Source organism: Terrapene carolina, unplaced genomic scaffold (genome assembly GCF_002925995.2).
Source record: "Terrapene carolina triunguis isolate 2854851 unplaced genomic scaffold, T_m_triunguis-2.0 Scaffold706, whole genome shotgun sequence".
Classification (NCBI taxonomy): domain Eukaryota; kingdom Metazoa; phylum Chordata; order Testudines; family Emydidae; genus Terrapene; species Terrapene triunguis.
In genome coordinates this window covers 4,433,049-4,456,522 of record NW_020665057.1, presented here as the reverse complement: position 1 = coordinate 4,456,522, position 23,474 = coordinate 4,433,049, and the positions used below count along the sequence as shown (strand labels likewise).

General features: G+C 41.4%; 2 protein-coding genes across 5 annotated transcripts in view; one reads left to right on the top strand and one right to left on the bottom strand.

Moving 5' to 3' along the window:
• The window catches only part of LEF1 (lymphoid enhancer binding factor 1), a 104,835-nt gene extending 101,512 nt beyond the window's left edge, over nucleotides 1–3,323 (top strand). For 2 of the 4 annotated variants that reach the window (XM_024206546.2, XM_024206544.2), the window contains one exon: nucleotides 2,504–3,323. In XM_024206546.2, the coding sequence (XP_024062314.1) occupies nucleotides 2,504–2,583 (80 nt within the window). In that variant the 3' untranslated portion in view covers nucleotides 2,584–3,323. The remainder of the gene's footprint in view (nucleotides 1–2,503) is intronic. The other 2 variants (XM_024206547.1, XM_024206545.1) reach the window with 1 other exon arrangement.
• A 10,962-nt stretch (nucleotides 3,324–14,285) lies between these two features.
• Nucleotides 14,286–23,474, bottom strand: part of HADH (hydroxyacyl-CoA dehydrogenase) — a 33,189-nt gene continuing 24,000 nt past the window's right edge. Inside the window, exons 5-8 of the mRNA XM_024206542.3 lie at nucleotides 23,290–23,379; nucleotides 21,546–21,618; nucleotides 18,175–18,291; nucleotides 14,286–15,082 (exon numbers count right to left, since the gene is read on the bottom strand). Of these exons, the coding sequence (XP_024062310.1) occupies nucleotides 14,964–15,082; nucleotides 18,175–18,291; nucleotides 21,546–21,618; nucleotides 23,290–23,379 (399 nt within the window). The 3' untranslated portion in view covers nucleotides 14,286–14,963. The remainder of the gene's footprint in view (nucleotides 15,083–18,174; nucleotides 18,292–21,545; nucleotides 21,619–23,289; nucleotides 23,380–23,474) is intronic.

The following is a 23,474-nucleotide window of genomic DNA, read 5'->3' as shown; positions in this document are numbered from 1 at the left end:
CAACCTATGGCATGCGTGCCGCCTTCGGCACGCAAGCTGATTTTCAGTGGCACTCACATTGCCCGGGTCCTGGCCACTGGTCCGGGGGGCTCTGTATTTTAATTTAATTTTAAATGAAGCTGCTTAAACATTTAAAAAACCTTATTTACTTTGTCTATTAGACAGAGACCTTCTAAAAATGTTAAAATGTATTACTGGCACGCAAAACCTTAAATTAGTGAATAAATGAAGACTCGGCACACCACTTCTGAAAGGTTGCCGACCCCTGGTCTAACCAATAGCCAAGATGCACTGTACAAACACCTTCTATAATGAGACTTCAATTTAAAGGGCTGACAGGAATGTACTTTACATTTTCAAGTCTGGCACACTGGCTAAATATTTGCACCCTAAGCTTTAGTTACAGCTCTGATGACATGATAGAGCCACTCAGCAATATGATTCTCTAACCTGATGTCTGATTTGACATATATTATAATAAACTAACCACATAAACCCATTTGTTTGAAAAGGGTTTATCTCTTGGCTTACCTGATCTAAGGTGCTATACTATCTCATTTGTTAAATCACTACCACCTTTTCTTTAGTGTTTGTCATGCTTTTCTCTCCTTTGCCCCTCCTCCCCCCCCAATGACTGGAGAGGTGTTAACTGGCAACTTCACCTTCTGTCATCCCTTGAAATTGTGTTAACTGCTTATGCTAAACAATGTGTTCCACCTTGTACTGTACCTTTTCCCAGACCCTGCAGAGAAGCTCTGTGTAAGCACCAAAGCTTTTTTCCTCTCTGAGGTTGGTCGAATAAGATATTGCCTCTTATCACGGACAGCTGAAGAAATCTTTGGATTACCTATGAAGTCTGTTGAAATCTGTGATTGATATAATTTCCAATCATTTTAAAAGCTCTTCTAATGAGAAAGTTTAAGTGACTGGCAGTTGTACAGTACCTGAAGGGTTACAGTTCACGTAGATGTTGATGGCATAACAACACTGAGCTCACTATTGAAGTGTGATTTTTATGCTGAAAATACCTGATTCACCATCTAGCACTGTGGCATGACTCACTAGACAAGCATTGGGAGGGGTTTTTATAATCCTGCTGTCTGGGTCAGGAGGGCACGAGTGCCTGTTGAATCAGCAGTTACATAGGTCTCTGTTTCAGAGGGGTAGCTGGGTTAGCCAGGTTGCGGTAATACAGAGACTTATAAAAATCAAGATTGTTTATCTCTGGAGGGAGAATGAGCAGTACTTAAGGCTTGCACTGGTGACCTTTTGCATGCCACAATATTAGCTATTCCTAAGATCCTTACAAAATTTGCAGTCAGAGACCACATGGCTCAGTTATTTGACAGTATTCTCTGAATGACCTAGCTGACAGACAGGACAACTTGTTCTCACTGTTTCACACTATGGCACGGGTTCAGAGGACCCTGCTAAGCAGCCTCCCATTTGGCCTTCCCCATAGTTGCTTAAAAAAGACTATTTATTTTGAAGGCTGTCTACGTTGGCAATTGAACGACACAACTTTTGTCGTTCAGAGGTGTTAAATCCCCCTCCCTGAAAGACAAAAGTTTTGCCGCAGCAGGTGCCAGTGTGAACAGTGCATTGGCAGCAGGAGTGCTCTCCTGCCAGCTCGTTGTGGGTGGAAGCTTTTAGTCAGCAGGAGAGCCAAACAGCCACTACACTGCGTGACTTTTAGCAGCACAGCTGTGGCGACACAGCCATGTCGCAAAAAGCTGTGTAGTGTAGACATAGCCTAAATCGAGTAGGGTGTGAGGCACCAACCAAGCTGGAGTTCTAATTGATTCCTACTATTGTTGTAATGAGGTGTGAGGATGTTTAATCCTCTAACAGACTTCTGGGTCAATTGTTGCAAGGAACTAAAGCCCCCCACAAACGGGAATTATTTCTCTAAAGCTAGGTCTACACTGGCACTTTCGTCACTCAGGGGGTGTGAAAACATCCACCACTGCTCCCCCCCCGAACGACAAAAGTTTTGATAAGTGTGGACAGCACTTCGTTGACGGGAGCCACGCTCCCATGGACAAAGCTACCACCCCTTGTTGGCGGTAGTTTTAGTTTGTCATGTGACCGCTCTCTTCCAGTGATTGAGCTGCTACACAGAGCACCTTACAATGATGCAGCTGCAGCAGCACAGCCACACTGTTATAAGGTGCACAGTGTAGACATCGCCTAACACTGTGACTTGCCCATTCTAGAGCTATGGGCACATTAAATGTTAATAATGCAAAGTAATCTGGTGAATATATAAAACGAGCCCTGAACATTCTAACTGGCGTCCACCATAAGCCAAAGCACTGCTAGAACTCAGGTTATTCCCAAATCACTCCCCTAATGCAGCTGGTCCATGAGATTACTGTGACTATCATCATAGGCTTCCCCAGAGGAAGACAGGTTAAGGTGTATTTGTTCAGAGGGCTCCTTGGACATTGCTTAAAGCAAATTGGTTTTGGTTGACACTTTTTCCCCCCCCCTCCCTCTGTAGGTGGGAAAAGAAATGCTTTCTCAACATGCAAAGCAAAGGCAGCGACGCCGGGACCCCTTCTGGAAATGGAAGCTTGTTAAAACCCCAGGTGTGTCCTTCATCTGTACAGACCACCCCCAGGGTCTTTCTAGGAGGTCGAATTCACCATGATGTCACTGCTAAAGACACTGAATCATAAAGACAATCACTGCCAAAACCCTTCACTACCCCAGGACCCCAAACCTGATTATAAAAAGGAGCAGTTCAGCATTCCCAGGTCAGCAGAACATCTTTCATCTTCACCTTTCTCTCCTCTGTCTGCATATTGAGTCGGCAACAGGTAGGTCAGCTGTCTCTGCCTGCTTCAGCCAACTGAATAACGTAGACTAATAGCTACCCTCATATAGCACATTGAAGAATGGAATTCATCTGATTGAGGAAGACGCTCAAACATTTTTATTTAATGGTGCAAAAGGATCAATTTTGTTTTTAGCTTTAAGAAACTTGAACGCTTTTATATTAACTTTTAGTTTCTAACGTCATTGGTGTATATTTTACTAGTTGTGAGCTTTTAAATAAGCTTCAAGTATCTGATTTTTTGTCTTTTTTTTTTCTGACAGAGGAAAAAAAACCTGTATGGAAAATGTGGCTTTTTGTTAAACTATTTGTAACAAATAGTGGCCTCTCAGTCTATGTAATAGAGTGTCCTAGAGAACTAAATAAATGTAACACCACAGTCAGCTGGTCAGTAAACATGTCACTCCTGTTTCATTTACACTCTGTAAACATAAGCAATACATCCAGTAAATTCAACTGCAGTGAGTTCTTCTCACCCCCCCTTCCCCTTGTAAAAACAAACACAAAAAAAGCCCAGCACTTGAATTTACTTCACTTGTTCTGTATTTGTATCTGTTTTTGTTAGCCTGTTAGTGGGATTTTATGCCAGTTACTGAAATGAGCATCGATGTACCCATTTTTTAATAGTAAGGCACAGCCTTTGCCAAAAATACTGTCAACTGAATTTTTTTTGTCATTCCAGTTTGATTTAATGTGCTGAGCATTTGTTTTTTTAATAAAAGCTTTGTAATAAAACATCACTCGTCCTGTTAAGAGTAATTTAGCATGAGACATCTCTAGTTTAAAAGGACTAGAATTCATAGCACCTAGAACAATCCTAAGAATTCTATCAAGGTGAATCCATAGTTTGGAGCTTATAGATCTTCAGCTCAACATCACTTTTATGGGTAACATGATTCTTTTACTCACCCACCGGCATTTCTAAGTGTCTTGGAAAAGATGGGATTATTTTTTATTTTTTTAAATGCACCTGAAACCACCTGTCAATCTCATCCTGGGAATGAGGAAGAGGTAGGGCTGGCTCATCCTCAGACATTTGACCTAAAGGGCCCTTACTCTTTTTCTCCATTTCCTACTGAGAGCTACTGAATGGGTCTGCAGTGGTCAGTGTTAGCCTTGCAAGTTAGAGGCACATATTCCATTCTTACTGTTGTCCAAAAACCTACCTACAAGCATGGGTCCTGAACCTGCCAACTGGATCCAGGTGGTCAGAAGCTAGTGCCTATATGAATCTTATTGATGTCCATGGGGCTGGATCCAATTGGAGGTCGGGGGCCCAGGCTGGTATAGTCAGCTTCTTTTGTATTATCTCTGAACTATTTCCTGAAAGTTGGTACTTCCATGAATAACCTCATGTTGTCCATAGGCAATGGGTGACTTCATTGCTGGAAGAAATGCACACAAAGTTTCAGGGAACAGCATCACACAACAGCTCTTCTGTATTCTGAAAGATGCAGAAGTGTAGTATTTATTGGTGTTATCAGACATTCACAGATTTTTAAGGCCAGAAGGGACCACTACAATCATCTCTAGTCTGACCACCTTCATAAAAGAGGTGATAGTACTTAATCCAATTGTTCCTGCATCAAAACCATAACTTCTGGTTGAGCCTAAAGCATATCATTTAGAAAGACGTCACACTTCAAGGTAAGTTGCTCCAAATCTTAAATACCATCGCTATTAAGTGTTCCTTAAATCCAAATGTCTATATTCAGCTCATGTCTTTTAATTTAGAAAAGAGGCATCTATCTCCCCACTTAGGTACTTACTGACCATGATAAAGGCCCCTCTTAACTTTTTTTTTTTTTTTTTTTTAAAGATAAACACTGAGTTGCTTTACTATTGCACTGTAAGGCAGGTTTTCCAGGCCTTGAATCATTTTTGTAGATCTTTACTGAACCTTTTCCAATTTGTCCACATTGTGTCCACACTTCAAAAACAATATTTCAGTAATGATCTCTCAAATCCCATAACAATGGTAATACCTCCCAACTTCTTCTCACTGTTCCTCTGCTTATACATCTAAGGCTTGCATTTGCTCTCTTAGCCGCAGCATTGCTGTATGTCCTCATGTGCAGATGATGAACCACCATGACCTCACTCCATCCTTTCTTGAGTCACCACTCTCCCAAATAGAGTCCCCCATCCTGGGTTACCTTGCATTTAGCTCCATTTAAATACTTGCTGTTCAAGTGAGCCCAGTTTACCAGGTGATAGTTCTGTATAGAACTGACTTGTCTTTCCCACTACACTAATTTTTGTGATCTGCAAACTTTACCTAACAATGAATTTTTTTTCCTTCCAGATCACTGACAGACACTTAATAGGGACTTGTTCTTGACCTAGTGCTATGGGAAATCAGTAGAAATGCCCCTGCTTATGTTTGTCTGTGAGGACTTGCACACTAGTTTGAACTCTGCCTGTACTTTTAACAGTGTGCCACCCTACAAGATTTCTGCCTCAAACTGAAAACCATGTTAATATAGCTAAATACAAGGTCACACTTACAGGATGGGGGACTATATTTAATCTAATGCCTCTTCCCCCAATGCTATTTGGGAAAAGAGAGAATAACATCTCTGGAAAGTCAATTTAAGAAATGGCTTAAAGTAAAAAAATAATTTGTTTGAATTTCAACTTGGGCAGATCATTTAACTTGTTTCAGTTCCCTAGCTCAGGGATTTTGAGAGGAACTCTGATGATGTGGTAATGGTCATACTAGAGTAAGTCACAGGGAGATGGATTAGAGGGCAGACTGGGTAAAACAGGCAAAGCTGCATGATACATGTAATCTATCACACAGCTATTGCCACCCCCACAAGATAGAAACAAACAGCTGACATGCAATGCATTAGTCACCCAGCTGGGAGGGACCTTCAACTCTGCTTGACTCTGACAGTTGGCTGGGTAGAATGAGTACTTATCTCTTTTGTGGTTGGGAAGTGAGACAGCTCCCAATGGTGACAACTCAGTGAGTAGTAACTGGAGCAGCAGTATAGGTCTCTTATGGGAGGGGTTCTCAACCTTTTTCATTCTGAGGCCCCCCAAACATGCTATAAAAATTCCATAGCCCACCTGTGCCACAACTGGTTTTCTGCTTATAAAACCCAGGGCTGGCATTAAGGGCAAGCAGTGCAATTGCCTGGGGCCCCATGCCACAGGGACCCCCACAAAGCTAAGTTGCTCAGGCTTTGGCTTCAGCCTCTGGTGACAGGGGTTCAGTTTTCTGCACTGGGCCCCAGGAAATCTAACACTGACCCTGTTTGGCAGACCCCCTGTCTTATGGAATAAGGTACAGATTAGTGCATGGGAAACATTCAATCCCTATCTACTACTGCTTATTACAATCTTAGGACTTTCACTTCCTGGATGCAAGGTATATTTAGGGATACTAAAGCTAACACTTTCACTGGGAAGCAGTTAGGGTTGCTACTACCAACCTCCCTGACCCAACTTTTTTGTGTTTGCTTTTGGGGAATTAAGCCATCTAACAGTATGCACCCTATCTGCTACAACTGCTATACACCACAGACTAGTCCCCCCCACAGCCTTCCCTTGGCTCTGTTTACTCTTTTGCAGATCTTCTCTAAACACTTGCACATGTTAGCTGTTAGGGGAAAGAGTAGATTGATTAAATTATACCAAACACCAAGCTAATTCTAAAATAAGAGCATCAACACACACACACACACACACTATTCTCTCTCTCTAGGGAAACCTACCACCCGCTGAAGCATGTGTGATACCAAAGAAACTATCACTTGGTACAATCACTCTCTTAATAAACCTCCAATTCTTGAGCAAACTAGCTGAAGTGGGTCCTGTGACAAGCTTCTAACTCCACATTGATACTACTAATTCCTAGATTTGTCTGTGCAAGAATGAGCAGGCAAGCAGAGAAAACATTAAGATGGAAGTCTGGTCCATTTTTCTTTTAGGCGCTGAGATATCTAATGCAGCCCTGTTTTCCTAATAGCTCTTGGTGGGTAATTTGTAGCAAACTCCTCTTCCTCATCTAATGCTTTGTTAGTTTTCAAGGCTCAAATCCAAGATTATCAAAAATAGGGGCCTAAGATTAGGCTCCCAGATAAATCTTTTAGGCACACTTCAAAAATCTCACCCTTAGGGCCAGTTTTGAAAAGGCTTTAGCCAGTAAGGGTTAGGCCCCCAACGGGGATTTAGGCTCACTCCTTCCCCATGGAATCCAGAGTCAGAGGGCTAGACCCCCTGTCCAACACAGGGGGAGAGTTAGGTGCCCAAGAATGGGATTCAAAGAACCCAACCAGCTGAGGGAGAGCTACCTCAGCTAGCCAGGAGTGAAATGGGAAGTGCCTCTCTCCTGCTCAGCCCTAAGATGGAGGTGACAGTAGATATGCCCTCCTCCCCCACAAAAAACCCACCCTGCTGCTAACCAACAGCCCTGGAGTTAGAGCGCTCACCTGGGATGGGGGAGACCAGGGTTCAAATCTTCACTCTGCCTGATTTGGATGAGATACTTGAACCTCAACAAAGAATCAACATAGCAGTCCTCAGAACAGAAAGCAGCTGTACAATGGATTGATTAAGTTTAGATGTAGACATGCTCAGTTGAAAATGTGCTATTGCATGTCAAGAGGAGGGGCTAGCGGACCCCATGCTCCCTTAGTGGGAGCATTGTTACCTATAGCAGCCAAATTTCACTGCTGCTCAAAAATCCATTTTAATTGTATGTGCAGTTGAGCAAGTTTTTGCTGTACTGTATACATGTTTACTAAATCTATTATGCTTACTTACAGTGACAATTAAGCATAAAAGGGGGATTTTAGTTGGTGTTAATTCACCATATACATGTACCAGCTGTTTATTGTAGACCAACCTTCACAAAAGCAGGCTTACAACCTTCTTCCCACAGCTCAGCAGAGAGCTGCTTGCTGGCAAAAGTGGTTAATCTGCAAGCCGTTCAATGCTGGAGCTAAGGCCCCCAGTGGGAGGTTAGGTTACCAGTGACAAACGTTTTGCATTCTTTTGAATGGTGTGTCTACTGTAAGGGTTTGTCCACTTATGGAAAACCACCCTAGAAGTGGTTGCTGGCAGAAATGTAGGATCAGAATAGCTCAGGCTGTTACTAAGCAGAAGAGAAATGCACCAACAAAATAGTATCAGAGAACAGAATAGGAAAAATCCTATTGTCTGGCAGTCTGGAACAGCCAACACTAGAGTCAGGATATGCAGAGTTACTTATGGCTTGAGCCACAAAGGGACTTAGGCACCTAAGTCCAACATTTAGGTACAACTGAGATCCTCAAAATCTTAGTTTAGCTGCCACCTAACCTTGAAGGCAATTAAATGCCCTAGGCACCGATGTTTGTGCTAGAAGGCATGCTCAAAAGTCACCTAAGGCCCAGTGGGATTCTTATACTAGGCATTCTCTTGCTTATCTAGCCTGCCAGGCCTGATCCAAGGGGCATGCTCAGAGAACACACGTAACCCACCCAAAAGAGAGCCAGAGGTTATCAGATCAGGAAGACAGTATAATATGTGTATATCTGCACCAGAAAAACCAAAAGCCTGGTGCTCAGTGCACTCACCATGATTATGGGAGAGTCAAGTTCAAGTCAGGCAGAGCAGGTATTTGAAAAAATGTCTTCACATCCCAGTGAGTGATCTAACCACTGGACTATGACTCCCACTCCATTATAGTCAAATCTCTCTCTCATTTTTCTCAGGAAAGAACTGACCCTGGCATAGGTGCCTATCTGCAGAAGAGGGTTCACAGCTGTGAATCCTGAGCAGAGCCAGGTGCTCCCTTCAGCCCAAAAGTTAGGCACTCAAGTATCTTTGAGAGGTGGGACCTAAACCCTCCTCTGACTTTCTTAGGAAACACCCCACTCATCTTGCTGACTTCTGAGAATCCCTCTTAGGCCCCTAATTCTTCCCACACCATGCATAGGGATCCTGCATGTCTAACTGGGCAGCAGGGCCCTCAGCATTGTAACACCCAAGTCCCTTTGTGGATTTAGGCCTGAGTGCCTGCTAAGCTACTGCCCTGTACTTAAAAATCTTCCTGCAGTCTGCCCAACCTGCAGCATCTGAACCAAGGCTGAAAACCAAACCTGACTTCCTGCTTCATTTTTATTATGAACATCACCACATGCAGAAGAAATACATGAGTTAACTACCTGGACTGGCACTTCTAGTATTAAATTACTTATACATCAGGAGCACCTACAGGCCACAGTCAGGAGTGGAGCCCTATTTGCACTAGGCCGTGTACAAACACACAGGAAGTCTCTGTCCCTTGCCCCAAAGTGCTTGCACTATAATTTAAAACAAAATGCAAAAAGTAACTAACAAACACAAAGGGGTAGGAATGGGAAAAAACCACACAACTATAACATAAGCACAGAGCTGCTCTACAGAAACACAACTGGATGGTGAATTAATAAAAATAGCAGCAACCCCATTGTTCTGCACTGGTTCACTGCCAGCCCCTTATGTAGATTTCCTGACCCAGATCACACAATTACCTCACATGCACCAATAGGAATGTATGGTGTATATGCAGTCTCCTGCAGTACAGTGCAAGATACAATTCCCCAACATCTTTGCAGGGACAGTTTCTAACATGCTACTGGCAAGTGGATTTTTCCAGTTCTGAGAATGGCAAAAGCATGTTATGTTGTTTGACAATTCTGGGCTGGTATTTTTTTAGCTGAGGGTTTTAAACATCTGAAATCATCATCAGGAATACATCAAAATGAACATTTGTTTGAAGAGCATGTGTCTAAATGAGACAGAAAAAAAAATCCTAGCTCCTTGATACTCCAAGTATCCAAGAGAGTAGGAAGACTGCATTTAAGAGATTGTTATTTCATTTTAGTTCTCCTGCAAGAATTGGAATAAGTCATCCTTCAAAGAGCAACAGCACAAGTAGTACAGAGATTTCTAACTGTGGTCACCCCTTTTTTATTTTTTAAAGGAATGGTGGAATCCCACCATGTGGAAGCTACTACTGCTACAACACATATCCTAAAGGAGGGAACACAGGTAAAAAGGCTTTGTCTTAGACAAGGTGTTCTCACCCTCTTCTATAACAACACTCCCCAGAGTCCCCTCTCCCATCTAGCTGGGATCTACCAATATTAGCAATATGGGAAGGGCAGAGTAGTTGCAACCCCACATTGACAGCTCTCATGATACAGGAAATTTTCTTAAAGCTCCTCGAGGCAGGCAATTACCTGAGACTCTCAGCATTCATTTAAAAAGAGAGGAAGTTTCTAGCCTGATGGTTGTAGAGAAAAGCTTGAAAATGTGACCATGCACACTAAAGGCTCAGAAACCAGGTTAATAAAACAAGCATTTATCATTTAAAAAACCAAACCAAACAAAACATGATTTTGAAACCACCATCGTCATTTTTTGAGGCCAGACTCATGGTTGTTGAATGCTTGCAGCACTGAGTCCCTGACACACATTAAGAACCCCTGCCCTAACTATTGCAGTAGCTCCATTTTTGTCACAATTCGCTGACATTTTAGAAAACAAAAAGCTAGTTTAAAATGACATTTGCATTTTAGTTCCAAAACCACTGGGTCAAACACTTTGTGGGAGAGGCACAAAGGGCGATCAGTCTAAGGGATAAAAGGGTTACCTTTTTCAAGTAGCTTCATTTGGCTGTGCAATCACTCTTTCCTCCTGGCATACAAAATACAGCAGAGATTCTGAAGATGTGGTCAGTGGAGAGCTGCTAGGTCATATGGTGATGAATTCTCATTTCCAGCTGCCAAAAGTGAATCTAAAAACAGCTACAATACATGTAATTGGTTTTGTAATATTGTTTTTTCAGCTAAACCATTGCTACAGCTGCCAGAGATGTTCTGTGATTGCCAATGGGAAAAAGTGATGCACAAGAAAATCTGTTCTCAGATGTCGTCCACATCATTTAAAGAACAACTACATATAGGCTCATCCTAGATTCAATTAAATATTGATATGCTCACTATCTAGGGAGGAAAATATCTACCACAGTGTGATGGGGTGTACACTCCACACTGGCCCTGCAAGAGTTGAATTACACCAAGTGGCCTCAATCAGCCAATTAGGCTGCAATCTGGGAGAATTAAGCCTGGGTGGAAAGCTCTAATTAGGGGAAGCTCACCTGTGTGGGAGCAGGCAGGGCTTATAGAAAGACAGCAAACCATGGGGAGGTAAGTCTGCAGTCATTCCCTAGGAGGAAGGGGGTGTATAGAGACAAATAGCTCATGGTTACTCCCTGGGAGGAGGGAGTTGAGAAGCTGGCAAACCCAGAGGAGTGGGGAGGGCCAACAGGTAAGGGAGAGGCTCAGGGAAAGGCAGCAAGGCACAGGAGGGAACCCACCTTGGCTACTATTTAGAGGGTCCCTCAGCCGGAACCCAGAGTAGAGGGCAGGCTTGGGTTCCCCTACCAGCCACTGAGGGACTGGCACCTGGGGCAGCAAATGGGAGCACTGCCTGAAACTGCTGGTGAGCAGGGACTTTGATACACATCCCTGGAAGGGGAAACCACATTGTGACTTGGCCCAGGTCACTAAGAGGACTCTGCAGTTCCTGGAGTGAGAGAGTGGCACAGTATAACTACTAGAAGGGGTGTCAGCTGGCAGAGCTAATCCCCAGAACTGCCAGGAGGTGCCATCCTGCAAAGAGCAGTGCTCCTGTCACACACAGTAACATGCGGGAGACTCAGACTGACATCTGTAAGTACAAACATTATAACCAAAACATGCTTGCATTCATCTACTGGACAACTGTAATTATGAAGCCAAATAGGGAGATTAGAAGGAATATCCTTTGGTGCTGATACAACATAGAGAGTGTTTCCTCTACCAACAGGCAGCCAGATTTACAACCTTTGCACAAGGCTTGATCCTTCTCAGCATCCCTGTCGTACTCACTGCCATGGCTTGCATTTTACACCCCCCTCCCTCTCGAAGTGGAGCAGTACAAAGCATTCTCCCATTAAGATTCTGGTTAAAACTGCATTTGTGAAGTAGGCCGTGTTCCTGTGCTCTCCCCAACAGTCAGCAGCTAGGATGACCATAGATGGAGCATGTTTGGCAACCAAATGACCCAGATGCTAAGTTCTGAGCCATCTTTCCAGCTGCAGTATCTGGGCTTGTGTCCGACTCCTCAGCTGTTGACTGTCAAGCTGCCCCCCAGACGTGTGCCAAGCACACATCTCAAAGCTTTGAGGGAAATACAGTGAATGCTCCTGCTGTGAAAAAGGACAAGGAAGACAAAGGGTTTAAAAACAAGTAGAGAAGAAAACAACAAACATTTTGTTCTTCCCTATTCCCCAGTTTTTCACAATTTGCTTTCCTTTCCTTTATCAGGAAGAGCGTAAGTGGTTAGCAGGACCAGGTTACCACATCCTCTTTTCATCCCCTTGAGGGCAAGGAGCTGAATCCGTGGGTAATCTTTAGTGATGAAAGGGGAGGTGCAAACAGGTGTTTCCTTTGTTGAATTTCATTAGTCATCATTTTAAGCTAATTTCCCAATGGTGTCTTTAAACAAGTTTTTGCCAGAAAATGGTGGAAAAAGTTCTTCTACAATTTTCCATTTACTATTTGCATTTCAAGCTTGATTTGAATCCCATTTTGTCATTAGAAAAAATCGTTCCTTTAGGGTTATGATCCCTCGTGCATCATCACTGCCCTAATCTGAATTTTAAATTGACTCAGACTACTGCATAATCATCTCTGGAGAAGGGACATCTGAACTGTAGCACAAAGGCTTTTTGTAGCTGTTATCACTTCAGATTTGTTTCATCATAATCTCTTGAACAAAAGTTACTTCCAACAAGTTCTATGCATTCCTGAGAACAGTAAGCCTAAAAAAAAAACCAACAACTTATTTTTGATTTGATGGCTGTTGGCCCATGTTCTCAAACCTGGGTGTCTAAAGTTAGCCCCTTAAATCCATATTAAGATGCATCAACAAAAGTAGACTAGTTTTCAAAAGTGTAGCTTCAATGGCACTTATGCATACTCTATATTTCTGTGCCTTGATATGGATTTATGGGGCTAACTTTAGGCACTCAGGTTTGAAATGTTGATTTGGTATCTCTTACCTATATTGCTTTGTCTGGCGCAGCAGTCCCAAGCACTCCTGAAGGACACAGACACCACTCCCTCAGAGTAAGCACCTTCAAATGTCCCATTCGTTTTGGAGGGAAAACTTTTCAGGAATAGCAACCTGAACCTACAAATGCCACTTGCAGATTTTGGGTATATATTTTATATGCACATACACAAACTGTACCTGTTAGAGCTCTTGAAAAAAAAAAACACTGCATAAGGGAAAGTTTGTTTTCCCAGAATATCACATTTATTGGTGATTGATGAAATAGCTCATGCAGGAATTTAAACAGAAATCCTTCAAATTAAATAAAAGATGGTCTTATGATTAAAGGGAAGACTATCAACTCAAATTTGGCCCCAAATATTGATTTTGTGTTTAAAACAAAAAAACGTCCACAAAACACACGATTCACAATTCAAACATTGAGAACCTTAAAGTGAAACTAACTTCCTTCATTTCTGTGTCCATGCTGGAAGAATTTCAAAAAGTAAAAAGCACCGATCATAAAAAGTTAACTAGATTTTAAAAATTCATTCAGTTTTAACAAGCTAAGGTGTGATCAGTACCAACAATTTTTGTTTAAAGTAAGATTTCTTTGTGACATTGCTCTTATAGGGCACAGAACTGGGCTGAAATCCTGGCCTCACTGAAGTTAATGATTTCTCTTCCTGCCTCTGACACACACGTCCTATGTGACCTTGGCCAAGCCACTTAATGGTCTGTGCCTCAGTTTCTCTATCTGTACAATGAGGGTTTGCAAAGCTCTGCAGGATCTTTGGATGGAAGAACTGTCATCTTATTTCTTCAGATTTATAGCATATAGTTATAGGCACACATCCTATAAAGTATCACAAACTAAATAATAGAAAAGGGCTACCAAAGAAATGAACACCCCAACCCTCCGCCCATTTCCTCCACAATAGCCTGAGAAAATGGGGGCTTTGCACCAGGCATGAAATATTAACAAAATGTGGGCTCTCGCAAGCCCAGGGAAACGAAAATTCCAAAACCAAGGACCCATTATAAAGAGTGCCCTGTCTATACATTTACACAGATGGGACTTGATCTTAAAGAGCTCAACTACAGCAGCCTGGTACCAGGAGAGACACTACAAAAAATAAATGTAGTTTTTGAAAAAGTCCCAGTAAAAAAAGCTAGTTTATAGGACTCCCCAAAATTTATGAAAATGTTTACAAGCTTTTTATTCTAGCTGGTTAAAATAAATCCATGTACTTAAGACTATAAATTCTTCAGGGCTGGGCCATCTCGGTTATATATTTGCACAGTAGCTAGCACAATGATTTGAGCCTTACGTGCTACCCCAATAGAAATAATTATTAGTGCTTTAAAACACAGTATTAAACAGCTTTTTTCCTGAGGAGTCAGCCACAAATGACAGTACAAATCGTTTCAAGATTAATTTTTAAAAATACAGAACCTATAAAAATAATCTGTTTAAGGTACTATTAGATTGTAATCCAGCTATTACTATGTTCTATAGATTAGCACAATTTTTTTTTGTTAAATGTCAAAACAAAACCAGACATTGCATTTCTGCCTCTACATTTACCAGGATGCAAACAGACTGCCACCCAGTGGATTAGAACCAAGTACACCAATTCAAAGCCAGTGGATTGAATACAGAATTGTTGACAATTTTATTTTCACTAAAATGTGCAGGAGTTATTTTGTTAATATAATAAACTGTTCAAATACATGACTGCTGTTTTCACGTTTGTCTGCAAGAAAATGTCTTGTGCCTGGAAGATCAACATCTGCACAAAGGCACCATGTGTGTAAAGCTTTCAGAATTACAAAAAAAAAAATGATCTACCAAATCGGCCCTCAGCACAGAAATTGTTAACTGGTGTAAACAATCACTTCAGAGACAGATTACAATCAAAATGCACAGAACCGCCTGTGACAGTCTAGGAAAGGCTTGGTCAAGCAGCATTCTTAGTGTAGTAGGAGAAGTGCTGCATGGCACATGCTTATATGGATGGCTTGACAACCCCTCATATGCTGGAGTTCATTTGTATTTGTAAAATCCTTCACCAGTCTTCTTACCCATCTTCCTCTCCTCTACTAATTTATTCAGCAGTGGGCTCGGAGCAAACAGAGGATTGTTTGGCTCTAACGAATGCCACCCTGGTGGAAGAAAGGAAGAACAGGTTAGTGGTGATATTTATTATTTGCAAAGATGACAGTCTCCTAGATGTCAGGGACACTTCAGTACTCTTCCATGAAATATTCTCATGTGGGTCTCGTCATTCTCTCCTATTTAAGTTCTTCCATTTTAATTAACTGGACCAGAGAAAAAGTTAGTGACTGTAGAGTCTAGTGATTAGGGCACTCATCTCAGATGGCAGATCCTTGTTCAAATCCCTTCTCCTTATCAGGCAGAGGGGGGGAGGTCTTGAACTGCAGGTCTCCCACATCCTGGGTGAGTTCCTTAACCACTAGATTAAAGATAATAAGAGAGGTTATCCTCCTCTCCCTCCCACCAGCTGTTCTGTGTGAACTCACCTGAGGGGGCTGGTCTAGGAGGTGGAGCACACATGCCTACTGGATCAAGTCCTCGCATGTGACTTAGATAGCCATCTTCCCTGAGACGAATTGCTCTGGGGCTCAGGCGGGAGACTGCCCAGGTCCCTAGAGAGAGGCTGCAGTGTGCATGTCCAGATGCAGAAGCTTAGGTGCTGAGTGAGCTTAGGCACCTATAGGGTTAGGTGGCAGCTGAATGGAAGTTTTGTGCATTGCAGTGGTGTCTAAAAACAGGACACCCATGTACCTTAACGGATTACACCCTAGGTATATTCTACATATTACTGAAGGAGGTTATCCCCAGGGTCCCAGCAGCTGGGATATTATACAGTACTAAAAATACTGAGGAGAGTCTAAGAGACAAGAGGGAAGGACTGGAAGAGCAAGGGTGAAAGAAGGATTTTAATCTGTGCAACAGTCAGAAAACGTAACACAGCTCAGAAGTATTGACTAATAGAAAGCCCAGTGATTTACTGAAGAGCATTTTCTGGAAGTGAAATTCTGTTTCAAGCAGACCCTTTTAGAACACCAGCTGAATACATCGGAGCCGTTTAAACAATTACAGTCAGACAATGTGTCATCAACTGCTCCTCAGCCCCCTATTTCTGATCAGGAAAGCACGGCCAGTCATTAAACAAGTGTCCAACCATTTATCAACTGGGGTGAGAGGGGCCCTTCCCTTCACCTTGAGACCTACTGCATGCTGGGGAGCAGCTGTCATGAAAGATGTCACTATGGTAACCTCTGCAAGGACAGCACTTATACCTGACCCCTCAAAATACATTTGCCAGAATAATTCTACAGGAACACAATTACGATGGGCCCTTGTTATTGAGCACAGCAAGGGGAGGCATTAGGTTATAGGGATAATAGGTTGGAATCAAACTCAGACCATCTTCTTTTGGGGTCTGACATCTTATAGCTATTGAGAAGCCAAGAGCTTTAGAGTTGCGTATTTTGTTGTTCACTTATACATAACGACAGTCAACTTTTAACAAATATAAATGACTTTCCTATTAACTCTGTAGTGAAATATGGTTTGTAAAACATGTTGGAAAATGGACTGGAGGAAATATATTCCTAGATATCTGCCACTTCCAATTCATCCCTCTTCTCCCTTTCTTCCCCATTTTTCATTAGCTTCTACAGCTTCATTGGGATTATTAACCTGCATTGATACCTCTCTGTTGAAAACACAGTCTAAATCAGCCAAATAACCATTCTTGGTTTTCCCATCAGTAAAATGGGGCTACTACTACTTCCCTACACCTCAGAGATGTTTTGAGGATTAAGCTCTTGTTTGAAAAGGGCTTTCAGGATGTTAACACTTAAGTATAGTGCTCAGCAATAAACATTTTAACACTATAGGTAGAGTATGAGCAACAATAATGACAAACATGTCTGGGAACTCTCTCACACATTTGTTACAGAAGGAAGACTATATAAGATTTATATGAGAAATTCTTTAGAAGTGATATGTACATATTTATGCTTCTTGTTTAAGCCTCTACTACCCACAATCTGATGGCTTACACTCCCAGCTCACCCACTGGAGATTGTCTTGACAAAGAGACTAGTTTAAGACGATTCCCAATGATCACTTTTTCCCTCCTAGTATCAAGAAAAGTGTCTGTAAACTGAGAACGCTGATCGCTCTTCCTGATGTTTCCCAGTTACTTTTCCACACAATCTTACACCATTCCATGAGGATGGAGCTCCCTTTCACCCAACTTGCTTAACTCAATGGCAAACTTCCAAGTTCTCTCTCATAATTACCTCCAGTAAACACAAGCCTGCATTTAGAATTTGCACATCCTTATCACGCTGTGATTCCTATCACATATTTTTGCTGAATCTTTATAGCTTTCCCTTATGCTGCTATGAACTGCCACACTCTCCAATCACTCTGGCACTCAAAAGCAGCCAACTTGTTTTTCTACAGTGTGCAATCCATTTTCCTAATTGTTTGATTAGAATTGCAGTAACCACATTTATTTTAAAGAGGTGGGTTTCTCGCTCCAAAATAACTGTTGGAAATCATTTAGTAGAGCTCTTCCAATCAAAACAAAAACTGCATAGGCAAAAGCGTTTCTTATTTCACTTCATGTATACACATGCACCATTCGCCAAGGAAATTTAAGTCAGTTTTACAAATTAAAGCCAGAGAAGTTTGGAAGGGATTTTACAGAGTGAGTTTATGGTGTTCTTTGGAGCACAACATCTCTCCTCACATTCTTGAAGAGGAAGAGTTCAACAGTTCAGCTTCATTTCATGCTTCTCTCACCCCCACAACACAGTGTGGCCTGGTCCCTGTTAGAAAAGCACCTATATTCCAGCAGTGGGCTATGTTATCAAAGTGCTCAAAGCCTGAGCCATGGCTACATTAGCAGCTGAACACCAGTGCTGCTTTACCAGTGCTGCAACAAGAGTACTAATTTTTCTAGTGCGGACACACTCAAAGGGACCCTCAGAACCACCATAGCCACTTGGCATGAACCACCCCTATGTCGTACACACCTGCCTTTGAAAACGATGGCGTGTTATTATTGATGCTGATTGATCATTCAGGATTATTCTCCCAATCCTTAAACGGCAAAGTCACTTACACTCAGTTTAAACTGAGGAAGAGTCAGACTTAAGTTGACACCTCCAGTTACAATTTAGCTAAGAAAGAAATAAAAATGTGTATACAGTACCATCTATAATATATTTACTGGTATCCAACCCAACATAGTCCAGCAGTTCAAACGGACCCATGGGATAGCCAGCCCCCAGCTTCATAGCAACATCAATATCTTCCTTTGATGCATCTCCTAGAGAAAATATTGACAGTTTGATGAACAGAGAAGATTCTGCATCTATTTGCCATCATCTTTAAATAATTAACACAGCGTTATTTCATGCTGGCACAGCTCTTTACAGTAATCTTTGCAGGTCCACTAAAACTGAGCCAGCCCACAGTAAGTGTGTTTGGCACGGTTAGCAGCAGAAATATAAAACAGTAAATATTAAGTAGTATACGGAATAGTGCTATCATCCTCACTGGCATACTTTCAAGGACAGATTAAGGCCAAATTCATAGACCCATAGATCAAAGTTGTGAGAGAAGTCCAGACGCCAATAAACCGATAGACCCAGGGTGGGCTCAACTGCTACAAAATGTGGGCCCAGCCAGCAAAGCAGGAGCAGGCAGGAAGCGCTAGAAAGAAGAGTACAAAGCTGGGCCTCTCCCACAATATGTCTGTGGGCCTAATTCCCATTTTCCTGACTTCGTCCTTATTCTATTGCCTATTACGGTACAGGCTTTTGTGCTGTATGTGAGGATCATGATAAAAAGACCCTCTAATCCAGGGCACACTAGTAAGAGAAGAAGAAAGTGCCATTTTAACTGAAGTTAAAGTTGTTCGAAAGCTTGCAAACAAGTCACTCTGAAGAAATTTTGTGCTTGATTATTTTTACGTTTTCATAAAAATATCTTGCTCTGGTGCAAGTCTATGCATTTCAGACTTTCTAAAAATATAAAATATATAGAAATGTCATTAATAAAATTCCAAAACACTGAGACTTGAGACATTTAATTTATAGCTTTATAATGTGAATCTGAAAAATAATTTCATGTGGTTTAAAAAAAAAAAAAAAGGAAAGGAAAGGAATGGAACGTAGAATAGAACTCAGCCATATAGAGATTAGATGCAGAGAAAGCTGTCAGAGACAGGCTAGCCATTGAGGGGACTTACACAAAGCTCCTTGGATTGACTTCCAGGGACTTTGGTTCAAGCCTGAAGTGATCGAGTTAAACAAGTCTCAAAGGGCCCAATTCTGTGACGTGTCAAGTCAACTCCCACTAAGGTTGATGAGAAATGAGAGTGCGCAGCAGCTTGTAGGATTCAAGCCTCTGGGCTCCATTCTTATTCATAAATCAACGAGAATGCTCTGAATTGTGGAACGTGAGCAATAAGTTTTCAAACTGCCTTTTATTTAAGCAGGACACTTTCAACTGCTGATCCGCTTCTGAAGCAACTGTTTTTATGGCTCATACGTTCTTTTGTGCCCTTTTTAAAAAAATCATGTTGAAATGTTTGGGATCCGCATTTTGCTTTTGAAAGATGGTAAGAACCAGCCTGTTTCACTAATGGAAAATAATTTTTTAATGACTCTTAATTTCAATGTGATTTAAACTACTGGGCCTAATTCATCACAGCTGAATGGATGCAACTCAGTTGAAGTTCATGGAATTGTACCTACTTACCACAGCACAATATTTGGTTCGCTTTCTTTGCTACAGCAGACACTTTACCACTTAGGCTAGGTCTACACTACGCACCTTTTAGCCACAGCTGTGCCGCTGTTTGTCGGCAGGAGAGAGCTCTCCCGCTGACAAAAAGCTTCCACCCTCAACAAGCGGCGGTAGCTTTGTCGGCAGGAGAGCTCTGCTGCCAACAAAGCACTGTTCACACAGGTGCTTTTCGTCAGCAAAACTTTTGTCGTTCGAGGTGGGGTGTGCGTGTGTGATTTTTTCACACGCCTGAACGACAAAAGTTTTGCTGACAAAAGTCCAGTGTAGACAAAGCCTTAGATACCTGACCACCTACATACATTAACTAGTTGCAGGAGAACTCCCTCTCCCCGGAAACAAAAAGATAGAATACAATTAGAAGGATAACTGTACAAAAAACAGCTGTTCCCCAATTCATAGTCAGAGCTACCTAAATACAGAATTCCATGTAAGCCAGACTAATTTACTGGGGTTTCTTGGTGTTTCAATAAAAAGAGCACAATATGAACTCTCCTATACTAATCCTCATAATAAGGCACCAATTTAAATAATTACTTGCACAGTTTCATTAGAGGAATAAAGCCTATGCAAAAGCTGAAATCCTGAAATCTTTATTCAGGCACAATACACATTTGGGTCAGTGGGTACTTTGCATGCCTAAGGACTTCAATGACTGACCCCATAAAATTAAAGTTTCAGTGATTATTATTGTCAAGAAATATCCTAGATTCCCTGCCAAGGTTAGTAGAGCAATGCTCTTTTTCTAACCTGACTCAAGTCACTACCATGAGGATCAACACAAGAGGAACAGATATGATACAAGTTTAGCACATTCCAACAGAGAATATGAATCAATGTGAACTTCAGGTCAATCAACCCACTAAATTTATTCATTAAATAATTAAAGTTCATTAATAAATTTTAAACAAGTGTGGGATCCTTGTATTCTTCAACCAAAAAGACCAACCAGAACAAAGCTGAAATCAAAATACTGCTTTTGCTTAGGCAAAGGGGAGTTGATTTTATTATAAAATTCTTGTCAATTTTTTCTATAAATTTAAAAATCTGTCTCCCTAAGTGCATAAAATGACATCTATCATTTAACAAAGGCATCTCCTTAACACATTAGAACACCCACACAATGTATTCCAAATTGTGATATTTTATTAAGAGAAAAGCTGTCCCTCTCCACCCCCGCTCCTTTGCCTTTCAAGTCACTGTAATTTGCTCTATTCTCCCTTCGAGATGTAATTAGGTACATTTGTTGATGGATAAACAAGTAGCACAAGTTTAAATTTCTCCTGGAGATCAAACCATCACTTCCATAAGCTATAAAGGAAATTTTTTAATATTTAAAGCATATTAGCTGGAATCCTGGTAATGGAGTGCTTTCATCTGTAAGAAAATGCTGCTTTCAAAAACAAAACTTTGAAAAGACAATCTTAATAGCATGCAGTGATGAACAGAGTGCCTGAAATAAGAACAACTGCACTAAGGTCTGGTCTACACTACCGAGGTTAAGTCGACGCAAGGCAGCTTATGTCGACCTAACTATAAGTAATTTATAAATACTGATTCAGCATCCAGGGATTGCTCAGCATCTCAAAATTCAGATGAGAAATTCTTTTAATTACATCTATAGGCTGACATTTGACGTGATCACAACTTTTTATCACCTGACTGATTCTAAAAGATCAAAGATTTATATACAATCCCAACACTTATCTGAAGAGATTAATATCTAGCAGAGTAATGTCAACATCCCACAGAGTAAACAACACTGGTAAATACCTCTCTCATAAAGCCGGACTGCTTCCATCAGGTATGGCACCAGGAGACGATTTACAACAAATCCTGGGGTATCCTGTTTTTAAAAAACAAAACAAACAAACAAAAAAACAGATTCTAAATAAACCCTCTATACGGATACTATTGCCAAATGTTGTATTACAAGTTCAACAAGGAAGTTGCTTATTAACTCACCAAGTTTCAGTTCACTCTAGACTACTGGTCTTTTGCCCGATTTACCTGTTCACTACTTTTGTTTAACAGAAATGAATCTAATAACTAAGAACTATTATGTGATCAAATATGGCTGAGGAACCTAAAAGTGCCTCCTCCCCATTCTTAATTATTAATTCATCTTAAAAGACTCAATGCTGCCTCTTAGAAAGCTACTTGGAAAATACTAGCTAGTCAGAAAAATTCTGCTGGTACTGGGTTTTTTTGGGGTGATCTAGGGAGATGAGTTCTTCCCTTTTGTGTGTGAATTTATTAATAAACACATTCATGGCTTAAGAGTTTATCTACTCCTGCTGTTTATTCATCATTGTAAATCAAACTTCTGTGACATCATAATCACTTCAACAGCAACCAACATCAATTTTGCAAACAGAAGGTGGTGATCTGGGTTGAGAATTATGCAGCAGGGGCAGGTTGACTCCCAAACAACCAAGATCTTGTTTTAACGTAAGCTTCTATAGTAATCAAAAATGTAAAGGGAAATGCGAAATAGAACATATGAAAGAGTACTGTAAATACCAGTATTATTTAATATACTATCATGTTAGGATAATAATTAATAAATAATAGTACAAAATACCACAACTCACACTCTTCTACAGCAAGTATATACTCCAAGAGCTTCACAATGCTAGGTAAGCATTATAATCCCCATTTTACACAGGGAAAATTAACAAACAGAATGGCGAAGGAACTTGTCCACGGTCTCACTTCCATAGTTAGCTCAACAGTAACTGATGAGAAAGGAAAGAGGTATCTACACTTTACGATTTGGGAAACTGAAGTACAGAGATTTTAAAAAAAACTGCCAAAGACCACACAGCAATGCAGTGGTACAGCTGAAAACAGAACCCAGGATGCCAACAACTACTTGACCATAATTCCTTTTTTCTATGGGCCAGATGCCTCCATGAAAGGTGGGGAGCCATCACGCTGCCCCCCCTCCTCACAACTCCCGTCCCCAGAAGCCCTCTTTACGGCTAATGAGCAAAAAGAAATGAAGGTTAATACTAGTCTGACCCGCATTGAGGGGGAATCATGTGCATACACTACCCACAGTGGAGGATCCAAAAGCAACACAGCGCATGAACTGGCAGTGGTGCCTCAGGTGTTTGGAGGGCAAGGGGGCCAAGATTCCAGAGGGAGGGGTTTCTGCTTCTCCACTGTAGTTAGGGTCTGAATGGACTGGAGCAGTTAACTGCGATCCCTGACCTGCCCTAGGTTTGCCAGAACTATCCCTTGCCCTTTCCACACAACAGTCAGACCCACCCCATTCACACACGGATATGGCAGATTGGGATCTCTCTCTTTTTCAAGGACTTTTAGCAAGCAAGTTATTCTCTCCTGAAGGGATTTTCATGGGAACGCATAATCTGCGCCAGAAGCAGAGTAGAAAATTTTCATTGTGTTCATGCAATTACACACCACCTTAAAATGAATAGCTTTTTAAAATGAGCAGACCTGAGGCCCCCTGAGCGTTGCTCGTCTCTCCTCACAATCTAGAGCTACTTGCCTTGCAAGATATTGGATTCTTTCCCAATGCTTTGGTGAATTCCATGAGCGACTCAAAAGTCTTTTGGTTGGTCATTGGTGTCTTGATGACCTAAGCAGGGAACCAACATGTGTTAATAAGCAACCAGAAGCCATTTTCTCTCCCCACCCCGATAACTGTGCCAAAAATTAAAGTGATTCAGAATG